Source organism: Topomyia yanbarensis, chromosome 2 (genome assembly GCF_030247195.1).
Source record: "Topomyia yanbarensis strain Yona2022 chromosome 2, ASM3024719v1, whole genome shotgun sequence".
Lineage (NCBI taxonomy): Eukaryota > Metazoa > Arthropoda > Insecta > Diptera > Culicidae > Topomyia > Topomyia yanbarensis.
The window spans coordinates 457,837,768-457,864,102 of NC_080671.1; the positions used below are offsets into that span (position 1 = coordinate 457,837,768).

Sequence of the window (26,335 nt, forward strand, 5' to 3'; positions counted from 1 at the left end):
AATAATTTAGAAAACTATAAGACACGTGACTCTGTGCAAAAAATCCAACGGTAAGCTCAAGACTAAAATATCACGATAACACGACGAGAATTTACGAAAATCGTTGCACGTCGTTCAATTCTTGACTGTTTTAGTCAATAAAGTTAATACAAATCAATGTTTCATCGAGTTATGAATTAGAATCATAAAAATATTAAACATATTCAGACACAACCACCTACTAACCATTTGAGTATAATGTCATCTTTTTTGCGTGAACTAGTTTTGTGAAAACACAAAAATTATTTTCAATACGAGGTTTATTTATAATTGATTGAATCGTGACCTGAGAGGGTAAGATTTCTAGTCTCATAAATTATTCATCGTGTGATCTAGCCCCACTCAAGAAATATTTTCAGTGTCAGTTGCACCAGCCCGGTATCCAGAGCCGTCTTAAGACCACTCGGGGGCCCTGGGCACAACTGAGTTGAGGGGCCCCTATAATTGAACAGGCATATACTGCTGTAGAGTATGATGATCAAAAATGATCCCCATCATCAGGGAGCCATCTATGCCACCTTGAGATATATTTTATATTTTTCAAATTTAAGCCAAATCATTCAACCATGTGAAAGTATTAAAAATACTGTAGGTATCAAAACATATCGAGAAAAAAAATTAGATTTCCATCACTATAGATGGCCTTGTAAATGTCCAGGTACCGTCGAAAAACAGAAGATGATTTTGATAGATCTTAAAAAGATATAGCATTTCTGACCAATCCTACCGAAAGTGACAAAGAGCATAACATACTATATGCGGTTATGGGAGTGCGAACTCAGGTGAGTAAGGAGAGTTAAACGTCAATCATTGTCCTGAGCCAATAAAATTCAACTTGTTAAAAGATGACGACTACGTGATTTACAAAAGTTACATTGATTCGTACAAAGTTGTTCTCAATTAAAAAAAGTCAATTTCCAATTTAAAAAAAAATTCACTCTTTTTTCAACTACATTTACAGATGATAATATTGAAATCAATCGATATAATGTCGAATCTAAGTGCGCGATACGAGGTTCATTCTTTTTAGATATTCGTATTTTTCGCTGCAGGATTCTTTGAAATGTCTCTTCATACATACGGTGAGGTAGATTTTTATTATATATTTTAACAGAAGTTTTGTGCTTTCTTTTATAGTGAACGGTTCGGAGAAACGAAGATAGCGAACAAATACGTATTTTCATATTCAACGAATTAGTATCTCATAGACGGTGCCGCGGTAGTTAAATGGCAAGTCTAGGGTTTTGATGGTAGAGTCGCCTCTCTGATGTCGGTGATAAGCACTCAGTGCAGAAGGAGACAGAAAGAAAAAAAATAATAACAATAATTAGCCTTTTCAACTTTCGAAATTACTCGAACCTATTAATATGAACAACACAATTCATTTCAACAATTCACTACCACAACTATTAGCAGTTCATTCATAATCAGCCACAAACAGAAATGCAACCATCTACCAACGAAGCTCATCAAATACGAAAAGCAAATGCTATATCACTTTGATTACAAAATTATACAAACCCAAACATAATTGAATAAAAATTTTAGTTACAAAAAATACATTTCAATACCAGTAATGTAAAACACTCGAAATAAAAAACACAACGAATGCACGTGGCCGTGAGGCACACATTTTCGACTACTGATTCCTGATTCTGACGGCCTAAAATATTTTTGATAAGGCGGGGTGTCGTACAAGAATAACATAATTGATTTTGTACCAGAATACGACGGCATAGTGGAAAATGCCTGATCTGGCCGCGAAAGTATCGTGCAATCTCAAGAAGTCCCGGAGGAGAATTAAACTGGATTCCTAGTTTTAATATAGCTGCAAAAAAAAATTAAACAGGCTATTGTAACCCACTGTTGTATATAGCATTGAATGTCTAGTTTTAAGATAGCTGTAAAAATTTTCCTCTTTTATAAAAAAATATTTCAACATTGTAACCTCCAAGTTTTAAGATATCTAAAATCTAAAAACAAACGAGTTTGGCACCGCCAAGCTAACGCATTTGTGCCTATCAAATAAACGAACTGAAAAAAAATGAAAAGTCCAGGAGTCATTTTTAGAGGTTTTCATGAAGATTTGTCCATTCACAATCCCTGATGTGATAAAGAAATTAAAATTTTCCACATGCGCGGATCGCTTGCCAAACAAGGACTGTGTAACGAATTTCGACATCTATTCTTCCACTTTCTGTACAGCTTCCTTGTGCAAATTTTGCCACCTTGTTGCCGCTCCTGGTGCCTTTCGAACTTTATATACCGTAAACCGGGGTGACTTTGACCACTCGAAACTTTTCTCGTAGATTGCTTATTTGGCCAGAATAGTCTACCGAATCCTTAAAATTTGAAATGAGTTTTGCTCTAAAACTTATAAAATACTGATTTGTTAAATTTTTTGAGTATATTGTTCGGTTTTTGAGTACAAAAACCACAAAAACCCGAAATTTTACTTTACCTTATTTGTTTATTGTATACTGTCTATTTTTTATAAAACAAATAAAGTTTAGATTTTAACAAGAGTAATAAATTCTAAGTGAGTTTTAATTTTTCTTTAGAGTGGGGTGCGCCAAATTTATTTTTAATAGATCGCTTATTTTGAAAACAATTTTTTGAAAATCTACTTGGAAATAATTTCAGATTATCTCCAGCTAAAATTCGCAATATTTTTGTATATTCAATACTCCATAGCGTTAAGATGGATGAAACTCTTTGTACATTGATAGACTACTGAAGTAAAACAAGTGGAGCAGATGAAAATGTTTTCAGATTTTATTTTATTCTAGTTGGGTTCAAATTTTACGAATTTTGGTAACTCTAATTTTACAATAGATTGGAATACTTTATACCATACCAATTAACATCTATTTTTAATATTTAGTAATTGAATATCTTTTCAGAATTAGTCTAAGCAAACATTTGAATGAAAAATATTGACAGCAAGAATTTAATGTGGGTAAACATGCAGGTTATCAAAGTCACCCCGGAATACGAAAGCGGACTTGAAATTTAAATCAGCGAACAAACAATTTGAGGTAAAACCATCAAATCTTCTTCACCATACATCAGTACATGCACACTTAAAAATATTTACATCAAGCAAGATGCACATAAAAGGAGCGTCACAATTCGCTTGAATTTACATTCAAGAACATGCAAAAATGCGTTTTGTTAACAATTTTCCATCTCCATTCAACCGAGTTCTACATAAAAAGACACACAATATTTTATTTCACATGTCGAAACATGTAAAATTACAGTATTAGACAGCAAAATACGTCGCAATGTTGTTAACGTCAAATGTAATTTTTTTTATTTCTAAGTGTGTGGTTTGAAAATATTAAACTTGAAAAAAATGTGTACCGTCGAAAAATATGTAATGATCACTTCAAAAAGTGATCAATATCACCCCGGTTTACGGTACGTATTGTAGAAAACATTTCTTTGGAGCGAATAAAGGCGCTATAATCTAGGTTCATTAGTCAGGGTAGGACTAAATACCTCTGTCCCATCCCATTAGCTAAGGACCAAAGGAGTGACATTAACCTTTTTGATTTGGCACTCCCAACGATTTACCAAATCCCCATCAAATTGAAACGGTCGGTATGGATGTCCACCTTTCTTCCTTATTCAAGGTTCAAAATGATTCGATGATTGAATTCTTCATTAAATGAATAATTTGATTGCCGTATAATTTTGAATTATCTTCATTCTGTACGCTGCACAGTTGGCCTGGCCGTTTTAATGATTGTGTCACATACCATATGTACCACAAACATTAAAACTGACAAGAAAAATTGTACGTGAAAGTCTGCAATTTTCCAAGATTCCCACATGTATTGGCTGTGTATGTGTAGACTAGACTAAACCAGCATTGTAGAAGATAATTCAAAAATGTTTTTGCTCAACATGATTTGAAACTTGAATCTAAATGCTGGATTGACGTTTGAATTGGTCCAATACCATCCTGATAATGTAGTGCCTCGTTCCCCATCGCTACCATCACTCCGGTTGATTGTCTGATGCTCTCTAAAATCACATGGGATAAGGTGCAATGTGTGAATTCGAGCAACTGATCCATTGTTTCCCCGCAAGCTAAAGAGTTATAAACAATTAAGTGCTACTATTTTTTTGGAACTATGATTCTATATTCATCCTAAGTTGGGGGCCCCTAAAAGCCCGGGGCCCCTGGCCCTGGCCCAATGTGCCCATGCGTAAAGACGGTACTGCCGGTATCACAGACAAATAAGACGTAACACGAGATGAATTTTCATCACTCGTAGTAAAAAAACGGTCGATTTTAATTACAAATCGGTGGCGTTAGTGAAGAGATTTTGACACAGAACTAAATGCGTTACTTAGTTTCCGCACTCACCCGAAAACGTTACGGTCTTTTTAATCTCATGCAAAGCAAAACAAACAATATGGGCCGGAAATGTTAAATTCATTCTTGTCGAAGTGCCCAAGGTGGGAGTTGTTCACAACCATTTCTTAAGTTACAACACGATGCCGATCGGTGAGTAAGCACATAACAGGATGTTAGTAATTTAATTGATTCGGTGTATCGAATGTATGCAATGGATTAGAATTTGTTGGTCCCCGGAACTGCTGGAGAACTGCTGGAGGGCGGGGTGCCGGTGCTACGAAAAGTAGAGATACACTCAGACCATTTTCAATCCGACTTGTTTAGTGATCAGTTTAAACCTAACAGGAGCTAACACGTCAAGTCGTGGAATGATTATGATTGATAGTAACTGTATATTTAGGTTTCGTCAGGGTGTAGATCTGTATGATTCCAGCACATCGAGCACACTTTGCACTCAAGATAGAAGCAGACCGTACGTTGTAAGAAAATGTAGTGCCAGGGAATCGTATTCCTTATCATCGTGGCGATGTTGTACTTACAAGAAGTAAAAGTAAACACCAGCCTGAAAAATGAAGTAATGTGTCTACCTTGAAAGGTGTCCTTACACGATCATTAAAAGTGACATTTCTGCGCAGTAAGGGTTCCTGATATCTGTGGGATTCTAAAAGAGCGACAGTAAACAATCCAGGGACAACTTGACAGATACTGCTTGTTTCATATATGCACCACCGATTTGATGGTGGCGCTAGTATGCCTTCTCTGTATGAGTACACGAACAACGAAACAAAAAAGTTTCAAGAGAAAAGCGTGTTTCGTTACGCGAGCAAAGTTACATAAATATTATTATATATTTAGCTGGAAGTCGTTGTTTTTAACAACCGGCTCTCTTCCTCCCTAAACATGTTTTGGTTTTCTTGTTGTGTGAAGTTTGAAATCGTTAAATCATTGGTGCTTTTTATCTCGAGAAATGTAAATGAAAAACATTTGGCCAATGAAAGTACATCACCACCAAGCTTAACAATTCGTTTTGAATAGAATTTGTGTTTTTTATCAGAATTCTAGCAGCAAAAAGAAATTGTAGAAATGGTAGAAATGCTTAAATTGATTATTTTCCACAGATATGGAAAATAAAAAATGGGATGCGCCTTTTTCAAATTTTGCTCCATTCGAGCCGCCATGACATCACCAAATCACCCCAAAATTTGCTTATGAATTCAATATATAAGAGCTGTCAATTGTCCCCGGGCTTACGGTAAGGATGACTAAATAGAAACAAAAAACAATGAAAAGACAACAACAATTAATTTCCTCAAACAAAACAAAAACTCTTTTACCGTTGCTTAATTTCCCAAATATAGAACAATAAATAATTATTATGGGTCATTGAAATACAGTCGTTACTCTGCATTCTTCAAATTTGTCCATTGCAATCATTATTGCATGCGAAGTCGTAGTATGCGACATCGACAATTTTTCTATTTCGTTCTTCAAATTTTACAAGCAGGGTGGGGACTATTGGAGCTTTAGTTGAAAAAAAAGTTTGATATGGTTGCGAGAATTACATTTTGTGCAATGTGTTCAACAGATGTCGCTAGTACATCGTGGGAGATGATTTTTTAGATTTTTTTAAGCTGTAACGTTTGTTTGTATGTGCTGTGAAGTCTGTTAATAGAAATCTGTCTGAAATGTCTGTCAATAGAAACCGAAAATTTGGGAAAGGAACTGTACTGTCAAGATTTTTTTTTAGTTACCTAGGCGTTAATATTCGTCACGCCGACACACGCCGGCGCGCCGCCGCCGATGGGGTCCAACGGCGTGACGCCGCCAACGCCGCCGCCGCCGGCCAAAAATGTCGCTTACGCCGCCGCCGATTAAAAATGCATCGGCGCACACCTCTACTTCCGGTTCAGTGGAATTCTCTGAAACCCCATAAATATGGGTATTTTTGGAACGGGATTGATGAGTGGACGTCAGATATCGATGTTTAAGGCCATTTTGAAAACCAAGATGGCGACTTCCGGTTCAGTAGAATTCTCTGAAACCCCATAAATATGGGTATTTTTGGAACGGGATTGATGAGTGGACGTCAGATATCGATGTTTAAAGCCATTTTGGAAACCAAGATGGCGACTTCCGGTCCAGTGGAAGTCTCTGAAACCCCATTAATATGGGTATTTTTGGAACGGGATTGATGAGTGGCCTTCAGATATCCATGTTTAAGGCCATTTTGAAAACCAAGATGGCGACTTCCGGTTCAGTGGAATTCCCTGAAACCCCATCAATATGGATATTTTTGGAACGGGATTGATGAGTGGACGTCAGATATCGATGTTTAAGGCCATTTTGAAAACCAAGATGGCGACTTCCGGTTCAGTGGAATTCTCTGAAACCCCATCAATATAGATATTTTTGGAACGGGATTGATGAGTGGACGTCAGATATCGATGTTTAAGGCCATTTTGAAAACCAAGATGGCGACTTCCGGTTCAGTGGAATTCTCTGAAACCCCATAAATATGGGTATTTTTGGAACGGGATTGATGAGTGGACGTCAGATATCGATGTTTAAGGCCATTTTAAAAACCAAGAAGGCGACTTCCGGTTTAGTGGAATTCTCTATAACCCAATCAGCATGCATATTTTCAGAGCGGGCCTAATAGAGCGCATGATAGAGATCAGTGTCAGAGGCCATTTGGAAAACCAAGATGGCGACTTCAGGTTCATTGGAATTCTCTAAAATCGAATCAATATGGGTATTTTTGGAATGGAATTGACGAATAGACGCTAGATATCGATGTCTGGTGCCATATTGAAATTCAAGATGGCGACTTCCAGTTCTGTGGAATTCTCCAAAGCCCAATCAATATGAGTATTTTTGGAACGGGATTGACGAGTAGGTGCCAAATATCAATGTCTGAGACCATTTCGAAAATCAAGATGGCTACTTCGGTTTAGTAAAATTTCATCATTTCATGTTTTCATCTAAGATGGTGACTTCTATTTTAGTGCCAAGACGATGTTTTAAATATAAAGACTTGCGGCGAGAAAAACAGTAAATTTGGCTGCACGGTTTTACAAATTATTTGTCTGCTAGTTTTGGCAACCAGGAATATTGTGTAAACAGCGAGTGACTTGTAGTTTTAATGAATGCTTGGCGAATTCCTTTTTTGAAATATTTCCCACAATACTCAATCATGTAACTTGGAAACGCATTGATTTACGTTACTGAGCCTGTCTACATGTTTTTCGTTGCACTAGAAAAAATGTATCGAGGATGCAGGATGCAGACATGCATTTCTTTTCATTTCAATCTCGATACTCCCCACGCATTACTTCCTAAATCCGCCATATTTGTTTACATTGCTAGTTTGGAACCGTTGTTTTGGGTTCGATTGGAACTTTTGGCTTCAGTCTTCGCGCATCTCTATAAGCATCATCTCTGCTTTAGTGTACATCTCATTCATCTTAAGGGGGCGTCTGATGTAGTGGGCAAAAAAATCGACTTCTTTTTTATCCGCTTAATTGTTAGTATTGAGCCTCTAGAATAGTCTCCCGCAATCTCGGTGACCACGCTGAACTTCTTTTGTTTTAAACAGCCATGCATTCCTCGCGCGTATTTGCTGTGACACACGCAGATTTCAATCTATCGGCAACAATTTTCTTAAGACTGACAACGATAAAAATACAGTGTGAACATACACTTTAAACTACTTCCACCCAAATTTTTAAGAGAAAATACCAAATGGATTGTTTTCCACGTCATTTTTTCCGTGATGCAATTTGCTATGGAGTATCCTTTAATAGCGTTTTTTCGAAACCGCGTTTTTCAAATTGGTGAACACAATAACTCAAAAACTCATTCGTTTTCGAGCTCTCCATCGAGACAGAGGTTGTTTTTTTCTAGTCCGTAGTGCTGTGTAAGGCGATAAAGAATAGTTTTAATCCGCATTCAAGGTTATTTTGCCAGTTCGGTTCGGTCCTCAGTCTTTTGTTCGCGTGTGAGGATTAAACAATAGCCAGCTGTATAAGCTGGATCGGTTCGTCGTTGGACACCAGTTTAAAGCTAAGTGGTTTTTGTCTTTTGTAACACATTTATTGCTTTCTTCCGTCTGCGCGGGCGCTGACCCCGTGCGTTGACGTTTTCTATGGTTCCCTCTCCGGATGGTCAAATGGAAGTTGAATCGGGTTCAACTTCTAAGGCTCCCCCCCGGCCCAAATGCTATCCAGAACTCTCAACTGGTCCATTTGTGGTCTTCTTTCGGCCCAAGACTAAATCACTGAATCTTCTTCAGATTTCTAGAGACCTGACGGAACGGTTCTCGGCTGTGACCGAAATTTCAAAGGTCCGCTCGGACAAGATAAGGGTGTTGCTAGCCAACTCAAAGCAGGCAAACGATATTGCTTGCTGTGAGCACTTTACGCGGGATTATAACGTGTATATTCCGGCTGTAAGAGTACAATCCGAAGGCGTCGTAACCGATGAGAGTTTGACGTGCGAGGATCTGCTGAAGTACGGGGTTGGCCGATTCAGAGACCGCTTACTTCAGCCAGTTAAAATACTTGAGTGCAAACGTTTGCACTCAGTAGTAGTTGCGGGGGATGGTTCAAAAACGTACCCCCAATCAAACTCTTATCGGGTGACCTTCGCTGGTACCGCTTTGCCAAATTTCGTCCTCTTGCACAAGGTTCGTCTGCCTGTGCGTCTGTTTGTGCCGCGGGTCATGAATTGCACAAAGTGTAAACAACTGGGTCACACAGCCACCCATTGTAGCAATAAGGCCCGCTGTGGAAAATGCGGGGAGAATCATCTAGATGATTCGTGCAGTAGGCAAGCCGAAAAGTGTCCTTACTGTGCGGAGAGTCTGCATGATATCTCGGCATGTCCCGCGTACAAACTACGCGGGGATAAACTGAAACGTTCCCTTGCGGGACGATCCAAACATTCTTTCGCAGAAATGTTAAAGAATGCTACGCCACCATCCTCAGCAAACATCTATACTCACTTGCCTCCTGACGAGGGCGAGGCTGGTAACCCACAAGAGGGAACATCTACTAGGGTGCCTAGAATTTATAGGAAGAGGAGGAACACTTCCTCTCGTAAAGTTCCTTGTAAAGGCCAGAAGGTGTCCCTTGAGGGGGCTCCGAAAGTCACATCTATTGGAAGTGTTGCAACCAAACCGAAGCAATTAGCTCCTGGTCTCGGAGGATTAAGCTCAGAGAAGGAGTTCCCAGCACTTCCAGGAACATCAAAAATCCCAAGTGTTCCTTTGTTTCAGTTCGAGAGTAATCACAGCACTGGAATTATAAAACTCTCGGACATAGTGGACTGGATAATAAAAACTTTCAATATTACTGATCCTATTAAAAGTCTTATGTTAGCTTTTCTCCCTACAGTGAGAACATTTTTGAAGCAGTTGACTGCTAAATGGCCCCTCCTCTCAGCGATTGTATCCTTCGATGGCTAACTCATCGAACGAGGTCACGGATTTGATCACTGTTCTACAGTGGAATTGCAGAAGTATCATCCCGAAAATCGATTCCTTCAAAATTTTAATAAATAATTTGAGTTGCGATGCATTTGCATTATGTGAAACTTGGTTAACTTCCGACATAGATCTCAACTTCCACGACTTTAATATTATTCGCCTGGATCGAGACACCCCCTATGGAGGAGTGCTTTTGGGGATCAAAAAGTGCTATTCCTTCTACAGAATTAACCTTCCCTCGATAACAGGTATTGAAGTTGTCGCTTGTCAAGTAACAACCAAAGGCAAAAGCCTTTGCATAGCTTCCATATATATTCCCCCCAACACCGCGGTTGGGCACCGACGGCTACAAGACATCTTAGAATCCCTGCCAGCACCGCGACTAGTTTTAGGAGACTTTAACTCTCACGGTACAGCATGGGGTTGCCTCTATGATGATAACCGGTCTTCCTTAATTCAGGATCTTTGCGATAACTTCAATTTGACAATTTTAAACACGGGTGAAATGACACGGATTCCTGCTCCTCCAGCGCGCCCGAGCGCCTTAGACTTGTCCCTTTGCTCAACACCGCTGCGGTTAAATTGCACGTGGAAGGTAATTCCTGATCCCCACGGCAGCGACCATCTGCCGATTGTAGTCTCAATCAATAACGGTTCAAGGCCATTGAAATCAATCAATATTTCGTATGACCTCACACGAAATATCGATTGGAAGAGCTATGCTGCCGCGATATCCGACAACATCGAATCTACCCAAGAACTTCCTCCGGAGGAAGAGTACAGCTTTTTGGCTGGCTTGATTCTCGACAGCGCGAATCAAGCTCAGACTAGGCCAGTACCCGGCGCGAACATACAAAAACGTTCTCCCAATCCCTGGTGGGATAAAGAGTGCTCAGACGTGTACGCAGAGAAGGCCGCCGCGTTTAAGACCTTCCGGAACGACGGGTTACCCGCCAGTTTTCGACAGTACGCGACGTTAGACAAGCGAATGAAGAGTTTGATGAAAGCCAAAAAACGCGATTATTGGCGCCGGTTCGTCGACGGATTAACGAGAGAAACATCGATGAGCACTCTTTGGGGAACAGCCCGACGTATGCGAAATCGAAACAGTACTAATGAGAGCGTGGAATATTCAAACCGTTGGATATTCGATTTCGCCAAGAAGGTTTGTCCGGATTCCGCCCCAGCACAGAAGATTTACCGCGCCGCGTCTCCTCACGATAGCGCGAACGAAACACCTTTTTCGATGGTGGAGTTCTCACTTGCTCTCTTGTCGTGTAACAATAAAGCTCCGGGGCCAGACAGAATCAAATTCAACTTGTTGAAGAATCTGCCTGACTCTGCCAAGAGACGCTTGTTGAACTTATTTAATAAGTTTCTCGAGGCTAACATTGTCCCACTCGATTGGAGACAAGTGAAGGTCATCGCCATCCAAAAACCAGGAAAACCAGCCTCCGACCACAATTCGTACCGTCCGATCGCAATGCTATCCTGTATCCGGAAGTTGTTCGAGAAAATGATCCTATCCCGCCTCGACAATTGGGTCGAAGCAAATGGCTTACTGTCAGATACACAATTTGGCTTTCGCAAAGGCAAAGGGACGAACGATTGTCTTGCGTTGCTCTCAACTGAAATTCAAATGGCCTATGCTAGCAAAGAGCAGATGGCATCAGTGTTCCTAGATATTAAGGGGGCTTTTGATTCAGTTTCGATCAACATTCTTTCAGAGAAGCTGCACCAGCATGGTCTTTCAGCGACTTTAAACAACTTTTTACTAAACTTGTTGTCGGAAAAGCACATGCATTTTTCGCATGGTGACTTATCGACATCACGATTTAGCTACATGGGCCTTCCCCAGGGCTCATGTCTAAGCCCCCTTTTATACAATTTCTATGTCAACGACATTGATGAATGTCTTGACAATTCCTGCACGTTAAGGCAACTTGCAGACGATGGCGTGGTGTCTCTTACGGGACCCAAAGCTGTCGATCTACAAGGACCATTACAGAATACCCTGGACAATTTGTCTGCTTGGGCTATTAAGCTGGGTATCGAATTCTCCACGGAGAAAACTGAGCTAGTTGTATTTTCAAGGAAGCGTGAACCAGCACAACTACAGCTTCTATTAATGGGTCAAACTATCGCTCAGGTCTTCACAGTAAAATATCTAGGGGTCTGGTTCGACTCGAAAGGTACTTGGGGATGCCATATTCGGTATCTGAAACAGAAATGCCAACAAAGGATCAACTTTCTTCGTACAATAACCGGAACATGGTGGGGTGCCCACCCAGGAGACCTAATTAGGTTGTATCAAACAACGATACTGTCGGTAATGGAATACGGATGCTTCTGCTTTCGCTCCGCCGCGAACATACATTTCATCAAACTCGAAAGAATTCAGTATCGTTGTTTGCGTATCGCCTTAGGGTGCATGCAGTCGACCCATACGATGAGTCTCGAAGTGCTGTCGGGCGTTCTCCCGTTGAAAAATCGATTTTGGGAACTCTCATATCGATTGCTCATTCGATGCGATATCTTGAACCCGGTCGTGATTGAAAATTTCGAAAGGCTTGTTGAGCTCAATTCTCAGACCCGTTTCATGTCCCTGTACTTTGACTACATGGCGCAGAATATTAACCCTTCTTCTTACAATCCCAACCGTGTGCATTTCATAAATACTTCTGAATCTACTGTTTTCTTCGACACATCCATGAAAGACGAGATTAGTGGAATTCCGGACCACATACGCCCACAAGTGGTTCCAAACATTTTTTATAATAAGTTCCGAGAAGTCGACTGTTCTAAGATGTTTTATACTGACGGATCAAACCTCGAAGGATCCACTGGCTTCGGTATTTTCAATCAAAAGTTCACCGCCTCCTACAAACTCAGTGACCCTGCTTCAGTGTACGCCGCAGAACTAGCTGCCATTCAGTATACCCTTGGAGTCATTGAAACATTACCCGCAGACCATTACTTCATCGTTTCGGATAGCCTCAGTTCCATTGACGCTATTCGCTCGATGAAACAAGGCAAGCACTCCTCGTATTTTTTGGGGAAAATACGGGAGCTACTGAGTGCTTTATCTGACAACTCTTTCCAGATTACCTTGGTATGGGTCCCTTCTCATTGCTCCATTCCGGGCAATGAGAAGGCAGACTCCTTAGCTAAGGTGGGTGCCTTAGAAGGAGACGTTTACGAAAGACCAATTTGCTTCAGCGAATTTTTCAGTATTACTCATCAGAGAACCCTCGAAAGTTGGCAAACTTCGTGGAGCAGTGGAGAGCTGGGAAGGTGGCTACATTCGATAATCCCTAAGGTATCGACGAAACCTTGGTTCAAGGGGATGGATGTGGGTCGTGACTTCATTCGTGTGATGTCCCGACTCATGGCAAACCATTACACGCTGGATGCACATCTCCGGCGTATTGGGCTCGTGGATAGTGGTATCTGCGCTTGTGGCGACGGCTATCACGACATCGAGCACATTGTCTGGGCGTGCACCGAGTACAGTTCCGCTAGGTCTCGGCTAATGGATACCCTGCGGGCCCGAGGAAGACCAACCAACGTCCCGGTTCGAGATGTGCTGGCAAGCCGCGATGTTCTCTATATGTCCCTTATATACACCTTTGTGAAAACCATCAATATACAAGTCTAACTGCCCCTTGTTATCTCCTTATCATTCTCAGAACGCTCTTCCACCTGTATCAAACCATCTGTATCGAATGAGCCAACAAACACGGGACCTACGGAACGAACATAACACGCTTAACTCGAAATGTAGCCGATCCACATCTGAGCCGTACTACGAAATCGTCTGGAAAAACCCCTGCCATCTTGAGGAGGACCACCCGGCGTCCCAGTACATGATTCCCCTGATGAAGGCCACCCGAGTTTGTAATCCATCCGTTGATCTCACGATGCCTGAAACTGAAATAATTTTCTCTCCCTGCCATCTTTGTCTACCCTCCCTCCCCTGACTCTTATACCCAGAAGTAACACCCCTACCCCCCCCCCCCAATATCATCACGAAGCATTTAGCTCTTCTTGTCTCTTCTAGTTTTAACTATTATATTATATAATCTCGTTGAAATTGCCCAACTCTACTACCCACAAAAATAACTATAATTACGAATCTTTACAAAATTCAATCATGCCCTCTAGTTATGCCTAGTTTTAAGTTAGTCGTAAAAAATTGTCCCCCTTAATTAAACATTATTTGCTCCAATAATCTCACTGATAAAAATGTCAAACCATATTGCCACAAAAACTAAATGACCCCCCTAATCTTACGAAAACAATATTATCCCCTTGTGTAGATATATAAGATAGCTATAAAATCGCATTAGTTTCATTTTAAAAAAAATCAATATGTAATCCCCTAGTTTTAAGCAATTTAAAATGTAAAACAAAACAAAATTGGCACCGTTAAGCTAACGCAACGTGCCTTATCAAATAAACGATTTGAATAATAAAACTCAAAAACTAATCAAAGAATTGACTTGATTTTTTTATGAAAATGCACAATATGTGTAGCCTGTCGGTGAACAACAGAAAACAGAATGAAAAAATTGTTCTCTCTATTATTTTGAAGAAAAGTGCACGAATTTTACAGAAAAATATGAGATTTTTCGGTTTACATGAAGCCATTTTCCTAAACTCGAACTTTTTTTTGGGTTCATCGAGTAACTACAAGTCTAAGCTTTACAAATTTTACTTAATTTGCTGTGTCAAACAATTTTATCAAGAGTCATCGTGTTAGCCGCGGCGCTCCTCGACGTGGAAATGGTTGGACGTCTACTCTTGGAACGCTCGTATGTGTGGCTCTGCGTGGCTGCCGACCCTATTCTGCGCGGCGTCAGACGTGATACGACTAATCTCACCTCACTCTACGTGACTGCACCCAATTCTGAAGAGTCACTTCGGGTGACGTGAGACTCCCATTTAACCGCAATGAGGAATCTCACCTCACCCGAGTCGACTCTCAGAATCGGGTGAGAAAAGTCACGTAAAGTGAGGTGAGTTTCGTCGTCTCACGTCACACGCCGCGCAGAATAAGGCCGTGCAAAAAAATTTTCGTACAGAATAAACGTACAAATTTAAAGCTTAACATTACATAAAAGATGCATTGTTTCCTTGCCTTCAAAATCGTAAAACACAATAACTTTCGGTTTGAGCACTTTACACCAGACGCCCCCTTAATAACACTCCATGTTGTGACTTATACAGAATATCACTAAGCCGATAGTCTCAATGTTGTATTTCAAAATGGCCTCAGACATTGATCTCTATCATGCGCTCATTAGGCCCGCTCGGAAAATATGCATACTGATTGGGTTATTGAAAATTCTGTTAGACCGGAAGTCGTCATCTTGGTATTCCAAATGGCCTCAGGCATCGATATTTGGTGCCTAATCGTTAACACTGTACCGAAAACAACCATATTGTTAAAGTGCGGGACAAAAGGAAACCTCAAGATCCGACGTTTCCATTTTTCCAAAAACCTAAGGAATTGCAAAAAGCAAAAACCGTGCTACACGGAAAACCCCGCAATCACAAAAAATGAATATTGCAATTTTTGATTTTTGTCTTGACTGTTTCAACTAAAAATTGTTGATTCAACTAACTGTCCTGTTGATTTTCGCATCATCAATTGGCTGAATAAATTAGTTGTTTTTGAAAGCTGTCAGTTTTCAGAAAATAAAGACAGCAAAAAGGAAACAAAAATTTGCAATTTTTTTTTAACCATTTCTTTAGTTGAAAAGGATACGTCAGTTTTCTCGCTATGTTCATTTTGTAAAATTTTTGAGGCTAACATAAAAGAGCTTGACTTTGAAGTTTAGATTAATAAACCAGTTATAATACTTAGAAGTGCCTACCTAATTTAGTGATATATATGTGAATTTATGAAAGTATTTTTATATAATACATCAGGTAGACAACAAATTGCATGATTCGACTGATGTTCGAACGTGAGCAAATCTTCTGGAACCAGGTGTGTATGTTTCATGTGTTTTTACAAATCAGCCATCCAATTTTCTCACATGTTAACAAATGTTAGACATTAGAATAGGACATTAGTCTCCATCAGTAAATTGATCTGTATATTCTATCATTGCATAAATAATTGTTCCATGCAAATAGAGAATCTAGTGGAACATGGAACCATGATTCGTATAGAAAGTCAATGCTATATATTTTTTTATAAAATAGAATTAATGTAAACGTATTGGCGCTGAACAGTGTTAATATTTATATTTCCTAGTGATGCAACGCGTTTGGATAAATCAAACCATTGATATGATAGCAATAAACTTCTTCGAAGATAATTTGGCTTTTTAATACTGGGTAACAAATCCTCCTTATAATTAACAAAATCGTTAGCTGTTACAACTGGTTGGGATATTTTTCAATAATACAATTGATTGAAACAACCATCTTGGTTTTTAGTTTCAACACGCACCAATCTTGAAATCAACAATTATATTAGTTGTTACAACTGGTTGGGAATTATTCCAATATTACAATTGACTGAAATAACCATCTCGGTTTTCAGTTTCAACTCGCACCAATCTTTAAATCGACAATTATATTAGTTGTTACAGCTATTTGATGAGCTGATTCGGATGGTGTGTGTCTTTGCTAACTGACAGCATCGCATTTTCAACTAGATGATTTAGTTGTTTCAGCAACTGTTTTGTTCATTCAAAAACAAAAATGAAAGTTTAGAAAAATCAACAATCGTTTAGCTGTACCAAATTTTAACCAATCGATTTCAGAAATTCGACTAATATATTAGTTGCTACGCGATCGGGAGCGTTTCCGTGTACTTGCATAATCCGTGCAAAAAAATCTGTTCAAAAATCGTCTAAGTCTTTTGCCTTCAAAAGGACTTAGAACATTTTTGATAAAACTCCGAAATCATCCCTTTTCCTAAAATCGTCTAAGTCTTTTGCATTGAATGTAACGCGGTTTTTTTTGCACGATTTTCGGAATTAACGCGGTTTTTTTTTGCACGGTTTTCTGAATTAACACGGTTTTTACACGGATTTCGCAATTAACGCGGTTTTTTTTACACGGATTTCGCAATTAACGCGGTTTTTTTTTGCACGGTTTTTTTTTACACGGTACGTATCCCCCGTGTAAAAAAAAACCTTAGTGTATTTGGAATTGCGACGAGGCATTAATTTTCGCAATCCCTTTTTCGCCGCACACTGTTTCCATCACAACCACTCCAACGCCTGCTGTCCTGCTGCTGTTAATAGGTTTCCACAGTCTTTTCCGCTTTTAATGGTGAGTCCTCGACAACCAAAAGCAGAGTGATCCGACAATCGCTTCCTCTCAAAATATCAACATGAATTTTCCCAATTTCAGTACACAAATCGACAGGGAAATTTCCCTTTTTCCCGCAAACATTCCATCAGAGGATAATTTTATCCATTTCTCACTCTCTCGCACTCTCACTTCTGCTCTCTCACCACCCAGCCATGCATCCCGTGTTCGTGCATTGGAATTTCCGAGCGACAATCGTTTTGTTTATATTCGCTGGGTGGCATTTCCACCCTTAGTAGGCTAGAAAATTCACCCCTCTGCACCAAGGGAGAGAGAGAGAGAGCAAGAGAGCTTTATCCTAGCGATAGCGGAGAAGGACTTTTTCCTAACCCGAAAGGTTTGGCTGGCAGTATGCCAGCCAGCCCGTAGGACCAGCAGTTATGGGTTAGCCGTTGAACGTGTCGGATGAATCGTTGCTATCGTCGCCATCGTAGTAGTCCTTGTCGTTGTGATTGTTCGCGCGGGGAAAATTTAAATTTTTCGCCCAAAAAATTCGCGTACCGGGACAGGTGCAGCATTGCCGCTGGTTGCTTCGATCCCGGGAATTTGTTCCAGGGTCGCAGATGTTGTTGAAAAAAAAATAAAATAAACCTACATAAAAGAGTCGAGTGTTGAAACAGTGTCGCATTTTTTCCGCTTTGCATTTTTGTGTTTCCGCTGCTTCGCTTGTTGGCTTTTTCCGAAAACGGAAGAAACGGATTGCACCGTGCAGAGAGTGTAGTAGCTTGTGACCGTGTCTGGCTAGATCGGTTTTGCAAGAATCACCAAATTTGTTTCGTTCGGTTGCTCCGCGGAAAGCGGTACTTTGTGGAAGTGCTGAAAAATTTGGTTTGCAATATCGAGCAAAAGTGTAATATCGATTAAGTGTTTTATCGTCGTTGAGTAGAATTAAAATTAAGTGTAATTCGCTTCCCATCGGAGGAACGACAGAGAGTGACACCAGAACAGCAGATAAGCAGATACTTGTGTTAGCTTTTCGGAATCTCGTGTCGCTTGCCTCCGGGTTTTAATGTGTAACTCAGTAGTGTCAGTCGCTGCCAATCGCTGCTTCGCTTCAAGTGTTTTTTTGGTTTTGCCATTGCTTGTTCGCCCGTTGCCACTATAATGGACCTGTCGACGATACTGCTGCTGCTGGAGACGCCACCACCGAAAGGAGGCCACTCGCTACTGGTGAATCAGCTGCACCAATCCGCCCGCAACACACCGATTGCCGGCCGGAAGGTGTACCAGCACAGTCACCACAATCAACACCAGCACCACGGGTTGCTGCAGCTGGAACGGAAGAACCGGCAGCTGCTCAAGTCCCGCCAGTACTACTGCTCCAATCCGATGCTGAATAATAATCTGTACTGCAATCTCGATATGGAATCGCTGGATGATATGCTGAAGAAGGTAGGTTGGTTGGTTGATAGGATAGGTGGCCTGCTGTGATGTGACCCAAATCGATATTGTCGGGGTGGCCTTGAACTTGGACTGTAGTGGGTTTTGCATAACTTTGCTAGTGGAAGGTTTAGTGTTGATGGAGATTCAAGATGTTCTCGTGGGGATACAGCGCTAAATTCTGTTTTGACATAATTAAGTTGGGTCGGTTGAGCTGGAACGGGGATGGTTTTGCTTCACGCTTAGTTCTCCAAATCTATCTAGTTATTAGTGAAAAGATGTTTGGTGGATTTTTGAAATATTATTTGTCTTCATTATGGAATATAGAACACAAAGTGTCTAAACAGGATCTTTTTGGGCGATATCATATACTGTCCGTATAAAAGCAAAACACCTAGGCCTCTCAATAAATTCAATCAAATCCTCTATTGAATCCTTCATTTCTTTTTTTCTTATAATGTTAATTATTCTTAACTTCTTTAACTATGAAACCTAAGTTGGTGGGGCAAATCTGTGCTGATATGATATCGCTTTTGACTTTTTAATCACTGACAGTGTATTTTTGACGTGAAAATCGTCTTTGGACTTTAAATCGAATGATTATTTCAAATTATTCCTGGAGATTCGAACGATAGTGGTTTTAAGCGAAATGGTTTTAGTGAACTAAATTTTGTGAAATTGTAATAAAAATAGTGCAAATTGTGACAAAAAAAATTGAAAATAAATATTCGTCGGATCCCCTTGTATACAATTTTTCGAAATTTCTCTTCAGAAAGAGAGTTCTGTGACAGTTGATAAAATGAAATTCAAGGGTTAAACTTAAGCTGAACAGACTACGTCTAGTGTCATTCCGTGAACATAACAAAATCCTTTATGTGAATAAGATAGGATAAAGGTAGTGCGCAAAAAAAGTTCTTCTCTTCGAAATATGAGTTTCCAATGATTTTTTTCTCATGAACAGAATAATAATAATTAAAAAGATTAATATAACAAAAATTGTATGAATTTTCAAAAAATAAAATGTTTAATTTTCGGAGTTGATCGGACGTTTTTCGGTAAACATCGAGCTTTGGTTGACCGATTGGAGGTTAAAGAATTTTCGTTTTTTGTTCATTGCTGCCTCAACCGCTAGGATCTTATGCTGAAAGGGTTTTATGTAGTTTTCTTATAGATACAACTGAAAAGATGATAGGAATTTTGATTGGTTGAAAAATGTTTTTTTCGTTGAAAATTGAGATACAAAAATAAACTTCTACTAATCAAATCAGAGTTATGATTTTTTGTGTCGGACCTCAAATTAGTATGAGTAAATCAATGTTGATACGTGATTTGGCCAATAAAACGGGAACGAACTTCGGGATGATCCAGCAGAATTCAAGTCGCCAGCTGGAACAAGTGCCCGGCAATTGCATTTTGATGTACGAGGAGACCTATGTCAAAGAGGACTCAAAAACCCTTCCAGATCCACAGTATTATACAGCCGTTGTAGAAGAGAATGTAAGTGTTCAGGGCAGGAGAAACTGCGACTCAACTGGAGAAATTTGTTCAAATGTCCTGTTCTGGCAATCCCCCATTTATACTCTGCCTGAACTCTAAAAGTGGAAATCTGTGGATCTGCGTATATGAGAAGTACCCTTTTACCATTTTGGCCGAATCTAGTCTTTGAATTGCGTTGCATTTGAAATAATTAGTACGCTGAAGGCGGGCTGGTTCATGATGCTGCCTAGAATGGCGTCCAAGAAAGAGTGCCGATCCAGGTTTTCGGTGAAAATGTCAACCTGTGATCGATGTGGACAGATTAGGTGTTTCAGATGAACCACTTGCAAAGCGACTGTTTCCGGATTGATGATGAGCTCTGTAGTTATGAACTGAAAGGTACTGGCGAGCAGAAGCGCCGTCGACAACGTTTTGGGTGAGCGAAGTGTCGCACTATGCTGGCTAGGATAAAATATTGGTTGGTCACAGTAGGCGGGAGAAATTACTACAAGTGTAGAATGCTTTATAATTCAGATGTGTTATCTTCATGCAATAATGGATTGATTATTCGAGAACGGTAGAAAGCACGATGATTTGAAATGGTCTTATTTTAAGAGTATTTTAAAAGTATCTCTCTTCGTTGATAAGTTAGTGTTGGCGCCCTCTATGTGGTATCATATCGAACTAAAATGTCCAAACCAAAAAATTGCCCCGTATTATTTGCTATAATTCTTCTGAACATGCTATTGTACTAAACCAACCATTATTTCCCAAAAATGTATAATTCATGGGAAACGAGTACTGATACACAATCATGCACTGCTAGGCCCCATGCAAAACTGACTCAGATATCACTTCGCTGAAACTTTAATAACTTCTTTTAATAAGGCCGGATTGACTAGCAGTCTTCGACAAAGCTGTAGACAACTAAATTCTCTTTCTTATTTTTACCTACAGTCATAATACGATGCATATACTGCCACCTAGCGGCGAAAATACGAGTTAATGGGTTTTCTTCATGTAAATTTTTGAAAAATCCCATGCAAACTTCAGGCAAGTTAGTCGGTAGCTAGACTTGTCCGATTTGCTTCAAATTTGGTGCAAGTACTCCTGATGGGGCTAGGAATCGACTCAGGGGTGGGCCGATAGGGTCATTTTTTTGCTGTCACTCTAGTGTTTAGTCATAGTAGAATCAGCACCCCTTCGTATTAAGATTGAGCCAAAATGAAGCAGATAGAGCATAAACTGTGCAGTAAGAAGGAATGTTCATTGATTCCCTGTTTATATTCGCGCAAGTTTCCGGATTGCGCGATCTTGACGCTCTTTAAAAAGAAAGTTTGGAAGTAGAGTATTGAATAAGTTCGGCGTTCTGTGCTATCTTTTAGATCGTTTCATTCAATAATTGCAGTGATTTGAATGCATAATTGTATGCTCCATTTATGACTAAATTACATTTCCGGTCTTCTGGTCGAAATTTGTATTCGATAAACCGACCAAATATTTTGGTCACGTTTTAGCTATAGTTGCTGTATGCGACTAAAGCCTATTGTTTATGAAGACGGCCTCAAACGTACGTGGTATTTTTGAAGTGGGTCATTGGATGTACAATAGAGCTGTCACCTTCCATCTCCAGAGCTAAAAATGTTTACATTTATGTATGTAATATATATGTTTACAAACAAATGTAAACAAATTGCTTCACTTAAAATTTTGCTGATGGAAGAGAGATGGATTGTATACGCACATGCACTAGTGAAAATATTGACATCAAACTTGCTTGTCAAATATTTTAGCGCGAAAACACAAAAACTTACACATACTTATTGGCTAGAGCATTCCACTGGGTGATTTAGAAAATTTAAGTGGAAGATACTTTACCGGAGGATTGTATGATTAAGATTGTTAGAATAGTTAGCACCATTTTTAAAAAGGATGACAATTTCAAGGCAGTTTTAGAGCAATCTTAAACGGATTTCACTGGTGCAAGCCTAACAGAAGAATCACGAATATCACTGACACGACTGATCAAAGCGAAAATCGATCGAATGATATGCTTCGTCGGAATATCACGGGCTTTTTCGAGTCCTTTTAAATTTCAGAAAAAACGCGACTGGGTGAGACGCGTTCTTGTCTATTGTTCAATATTAATTTGGAAGGTGTGATGGATAAATTAATAAATAAATAAATAAACAAATAAGAAAATAAATAAATAAATAAATAAATAAATAAATAAATAAATAAATAAATAAATAAATAAATAAATAAATAAATAAATAAATAAATAAATAAATAAATAAATAAATAAATAAATAAATAAATAAATAAATAAATAAATAAATAAATAAATAAATAAATAAATAAATAAATAAATAAATAAATAAATAAATAAAATACACGTAGAAAACGTTGTCTCCAAATTTTCACTGGAGTGAGTTCTTATCTTTTATCGTCTTGATATTGTGGTACGTAGCTTCGAGACGATGGTGGAGACATTCGTCCGACTGAAGGTTTAAGCAAAACCAATTGAGTTGGTAATAATTGCGTCAAAAACACAGTACATGAGAGCAAGAAGAGGTTCGAAGGAAGAAACATAACGCGCCTCAACGAGAATGACGATTGATGGCAACGATATCGAGATGGTCAATGAGTTCAACCATTAATTTTTAGTTTTCTTCTCGGTAATTCATAGTTCTTTCTCAACTGCCAATACGTGACATCATTTATGAACGGGCCGTTGGTGATATCTTTAGAGCAGACAATCTAATGAAAAATGGAACTGACAGGATTTTGGTGCGCTTTTGGCACCTTGTATCACATCTGTATGTTTGTTATGCATTATACATACTAAGAATACCAAAACATGTCTTATGATGGCCAGAAGATTAGCAACTCCCCCTTCCCCCCATACTGCTGAAAATAATATTTACATTTTTATCGTGTAAAGTGTTGGAAATTCCCGAAAGTTTGGAAAGGTTATTGACAATAAATAAACGCCGCATAACGTGTGAGTTATAAATATAAATAAACTAGCTGACCCGGCAGACGTTGTCCAGCCTATAATTATTTACTGGAAAATACAACGAATGCAAAAATAGCAATGCTTGTGGATCAAATTACTATTTATTTAAAGTCCAGATAGGTTGTGATATGATAATGATTCCAACTATAAAACATGTTACGAAAAGTTCTGTAATATACGTTATGATAAACATCGTTTTTGTCTCTATGTACAGTAGCAATACTGATGCTTTACCAATGTGTGAACAGGGCCGAGGGAGAACCGACAATACTTCAAACTTATGCCGAAGTTTTTCAATGACTTATTTTCATTATCAAAGACTCGACTTGAGTTGAAATTTTAATCTTTTTCAACCATGGGAATTCATGGAATCAAAACATCGTCGCTTTCATACCCTCCTCTATGAATAGTGCCTTCATACACGTTATTTATCCACTTCTTTACCACTCTACCTTTTAAATGCATGAAATCAAGTAAAATCATAAAGCAGAACGTTTAACAAAAAAGGGCAGTCGCGGAAAAAACTGAAACCCAATAACTCCATATAATGACAAATTATGCAAACAATCCTGAACCAAAAATGCCGCAATTGCACTAATAGGTGGTTTAAAAAATTTCAATATTTGATTTTTATGTCAAAGAACCTTCCACAGAAAATAACCAACAAAATAACGCAAAAATAGAAGAAATCCGTCATGTCGTTCCTAAGGTATGCGATGACACACGGAAACCATTTCATTTTTATATTTATACTACCTAATACCCATCGCGCGTTGCTGCGACTTTCAATGAAATAGGAGGAAAACACAATTTGCTCCGAAGCGCCATCTGGCGGGCAAATAGTCCCCAACCAGTAGCACACAAACACGCTCCAGAACAAATGTCTACTATGTATGAATTTTGACGTCAATCGGTTAAGGCGTTTGGGAGTCCATAAATCATATACATACAAACATTGACTTTTATGTAGATAGATTTATTATAGCATATTATATCTTCCATTTGAAACTTGGTTTGAAAACATCGGTTCAGTCGTCACCTAAGAATCGATGTGACTTTAATTGTGGAATACGCCCGGCATCCGGAATTTCCGGAATTGTCGATAGTGGACAATATATTTAAAGAATATTTGACTGGCAATCAGTGATCTAGACCTGCGAGTCGAAGTAATTTGGTGACAATTTCAATAGATTTTTAGCCTATGAGGTATTACGATTGTAACGGTTTATATGGAAAATTCCACTGTGACCTTACTAACCAACCTATAACTCCGGAACCAAGAGTCAGAACCAAATGAAATTCAGCAGCAGTCAAGGGTATTACTGTATCTTTCATTTTAAATCAAGTGGGTGAAAATCGGTAGAGAATTCGTCGGGAAATAGGCGTGATATTAGCTTTGGAACTTGGTGAGTTCCCCCGGGGCATCAAGAACCGGCATAGGTGGCCAATGAGGTCAAAATTACTTTGATTGGTCATAAATGATCTAGACCTGCAAATCCAAGTAATGTTGTACCTATTTTAATATGTATTACATCATTTAGAGATCATTTTGTTACCAACATATAGGGGAATTGCTGTCTGACCACACTCTTCAACCCGTAACTCCGGAACCGACGTCATCAACTAAAAATTCAATAGCAGCCTATGGGAGCGTTATACCATTCATTTGAAAATCGGTTCAGCCATCTCTGAGAAAATTATGTGAGTTTTAATGACACACACACACATTCACACACACGTACATACACACACAGACATTTTCCGATCTCAGCCCTCCGGGCCTCAGTTAAAATTTTTTACAGTGATTGCATAGCCTTTCTTTATATGAGAAAGGCAAAAATTCCAATTCATCTCGGTGATGACTAGCGCCAACTTGGTTCCTGTTCCGGTGGTAAAAATCCACCAACAGGGAACCCCAATTCCATCGTGTCATGCGCCCCGTGCTATGGGTAAAATTGTTGAGGGGGTTTAAAATATTCTCAATGGCGAACAGAGTCTGGGAAGAGATAGGCGAACTCCATTACGCAGCGGAACGTTCATTCTACGCATCGAATATTTTTGCCGATGATGATCCGTTTAATTTTGCCGAATTTTTGTTGGCTGGGGGGTTGGCTGAGACTCTCGCCTGATGGTAGTTCGGTGAAGTTTTGCGTGTTGTGTACAGACGAACCTGCTCAGAGGCCGTGTGGTATCCGGTCAAGAATTGAGCCACTGCACTAGGTTCCTGCTTCCATGTCGTAGGAGGCAACTGAAAGTAGGTGTCCCTAAGTCAAGGTGTAGTTCCGTGCCGAGGACTTAATGACTGGAGGGTCTACAAATAGATTCCCTCTCGAGAGGAGTGGTTGTCTGGCTATATGGAAAGACAACCACTGTCTACTATCGTGAAATGAGATTGGAACAATCTCACTCACTAAGTAGATACTGTACTGTATTCCAAGCAGAAATCTTATAAACTTCTGCTCCGATAGTCAGGCTGCAATCAAGGCCCTGAGCTCAGACAAATCCCGGTCCAAGATAGGGATCGCGTGAAGAACCCAAATTGAAGAACAAAGCATTGTCAACACTATCTACCTTGTCTGGGTGCCCGGACATTCCGGTATTACTAGAATTGAATGGGCTGGCGAATTGGCCAGGGCAGGTTCAGCGATTGACTTCGTTGGTCCTGAGCCCGCGCTGCCAATTTCGACAAGTTGGATGGGTGTGAGATTGCCTTGTACGCAGCGCACCTGGGTTCGAGTCCAGACCCCACACATAGGGTTAAAAAAATTTCATACGTAATTTTTCTAACCCGAAGAGGCGAAGGCCTTAAGGTTAAAACCTCTATAATCGAAATAAAAAAAGTTGGATAAGGAATAAATACGGTCCTGGGCTTCGTCCGAGCATCGTAATTATTGGAGAAATCTATAAACGTGTCGCCAAACAAAGGCTTTTCTAAAAAAAACCGTGCCCAGTACTTTCGAGAAATCTCCCACATTTTTCGAAGCTCCACTGCGGCATGCTGACCAGGCCTTTAACTGGCCACTGCAAACTCAATTATCACATGGCAACTATTCAGCGCGCTGAGTCTTTTTCATGTGATCTTTGTGAATCCGACTACGGAACCTCATATCATCTGATATGCAACTGTCCAGCGGTAGCGCATTTGCGATTTCAAGTCTTCGGCCGTCCTTACATAGACGAAACCATGTTTGGACGACTGAAACTCAGAGACATACTAAAGTTTCTTATCCAATGT

General features: G+C 39.6%; 1 protein-coding gene across 9 annotated transcripts in view; it reads left to right on the forward strand.

The window, feature by feature from the left end:
• The window catches only part of LOC131685888 (uncharacterized protein CG43867), a 1,093,825-nt gene that overhangs the window by 602,221 nt on the left and 465,269 nt on the right, over nt 1-26,335 (forward strand). The window contains exon 1 of one of the 9 annotated variants that reach the window (XM_058969904.1): nt 17,600-18,617. The exons of the other annotated variants lie outside the window; for them this stretch is intronic. Coding sequence (XP_058825887.1) covers nt 18,330-18,617 — 288 coding nt within the window. The 5' untranslated portion in view covers nt 17,600-18,329. Of the gene's footprint in view, nt 1-17,599; nt 18,618-26,335 lie in introns of those variants that run through there. 9 annotated transcript variants of the gene reach the window in all.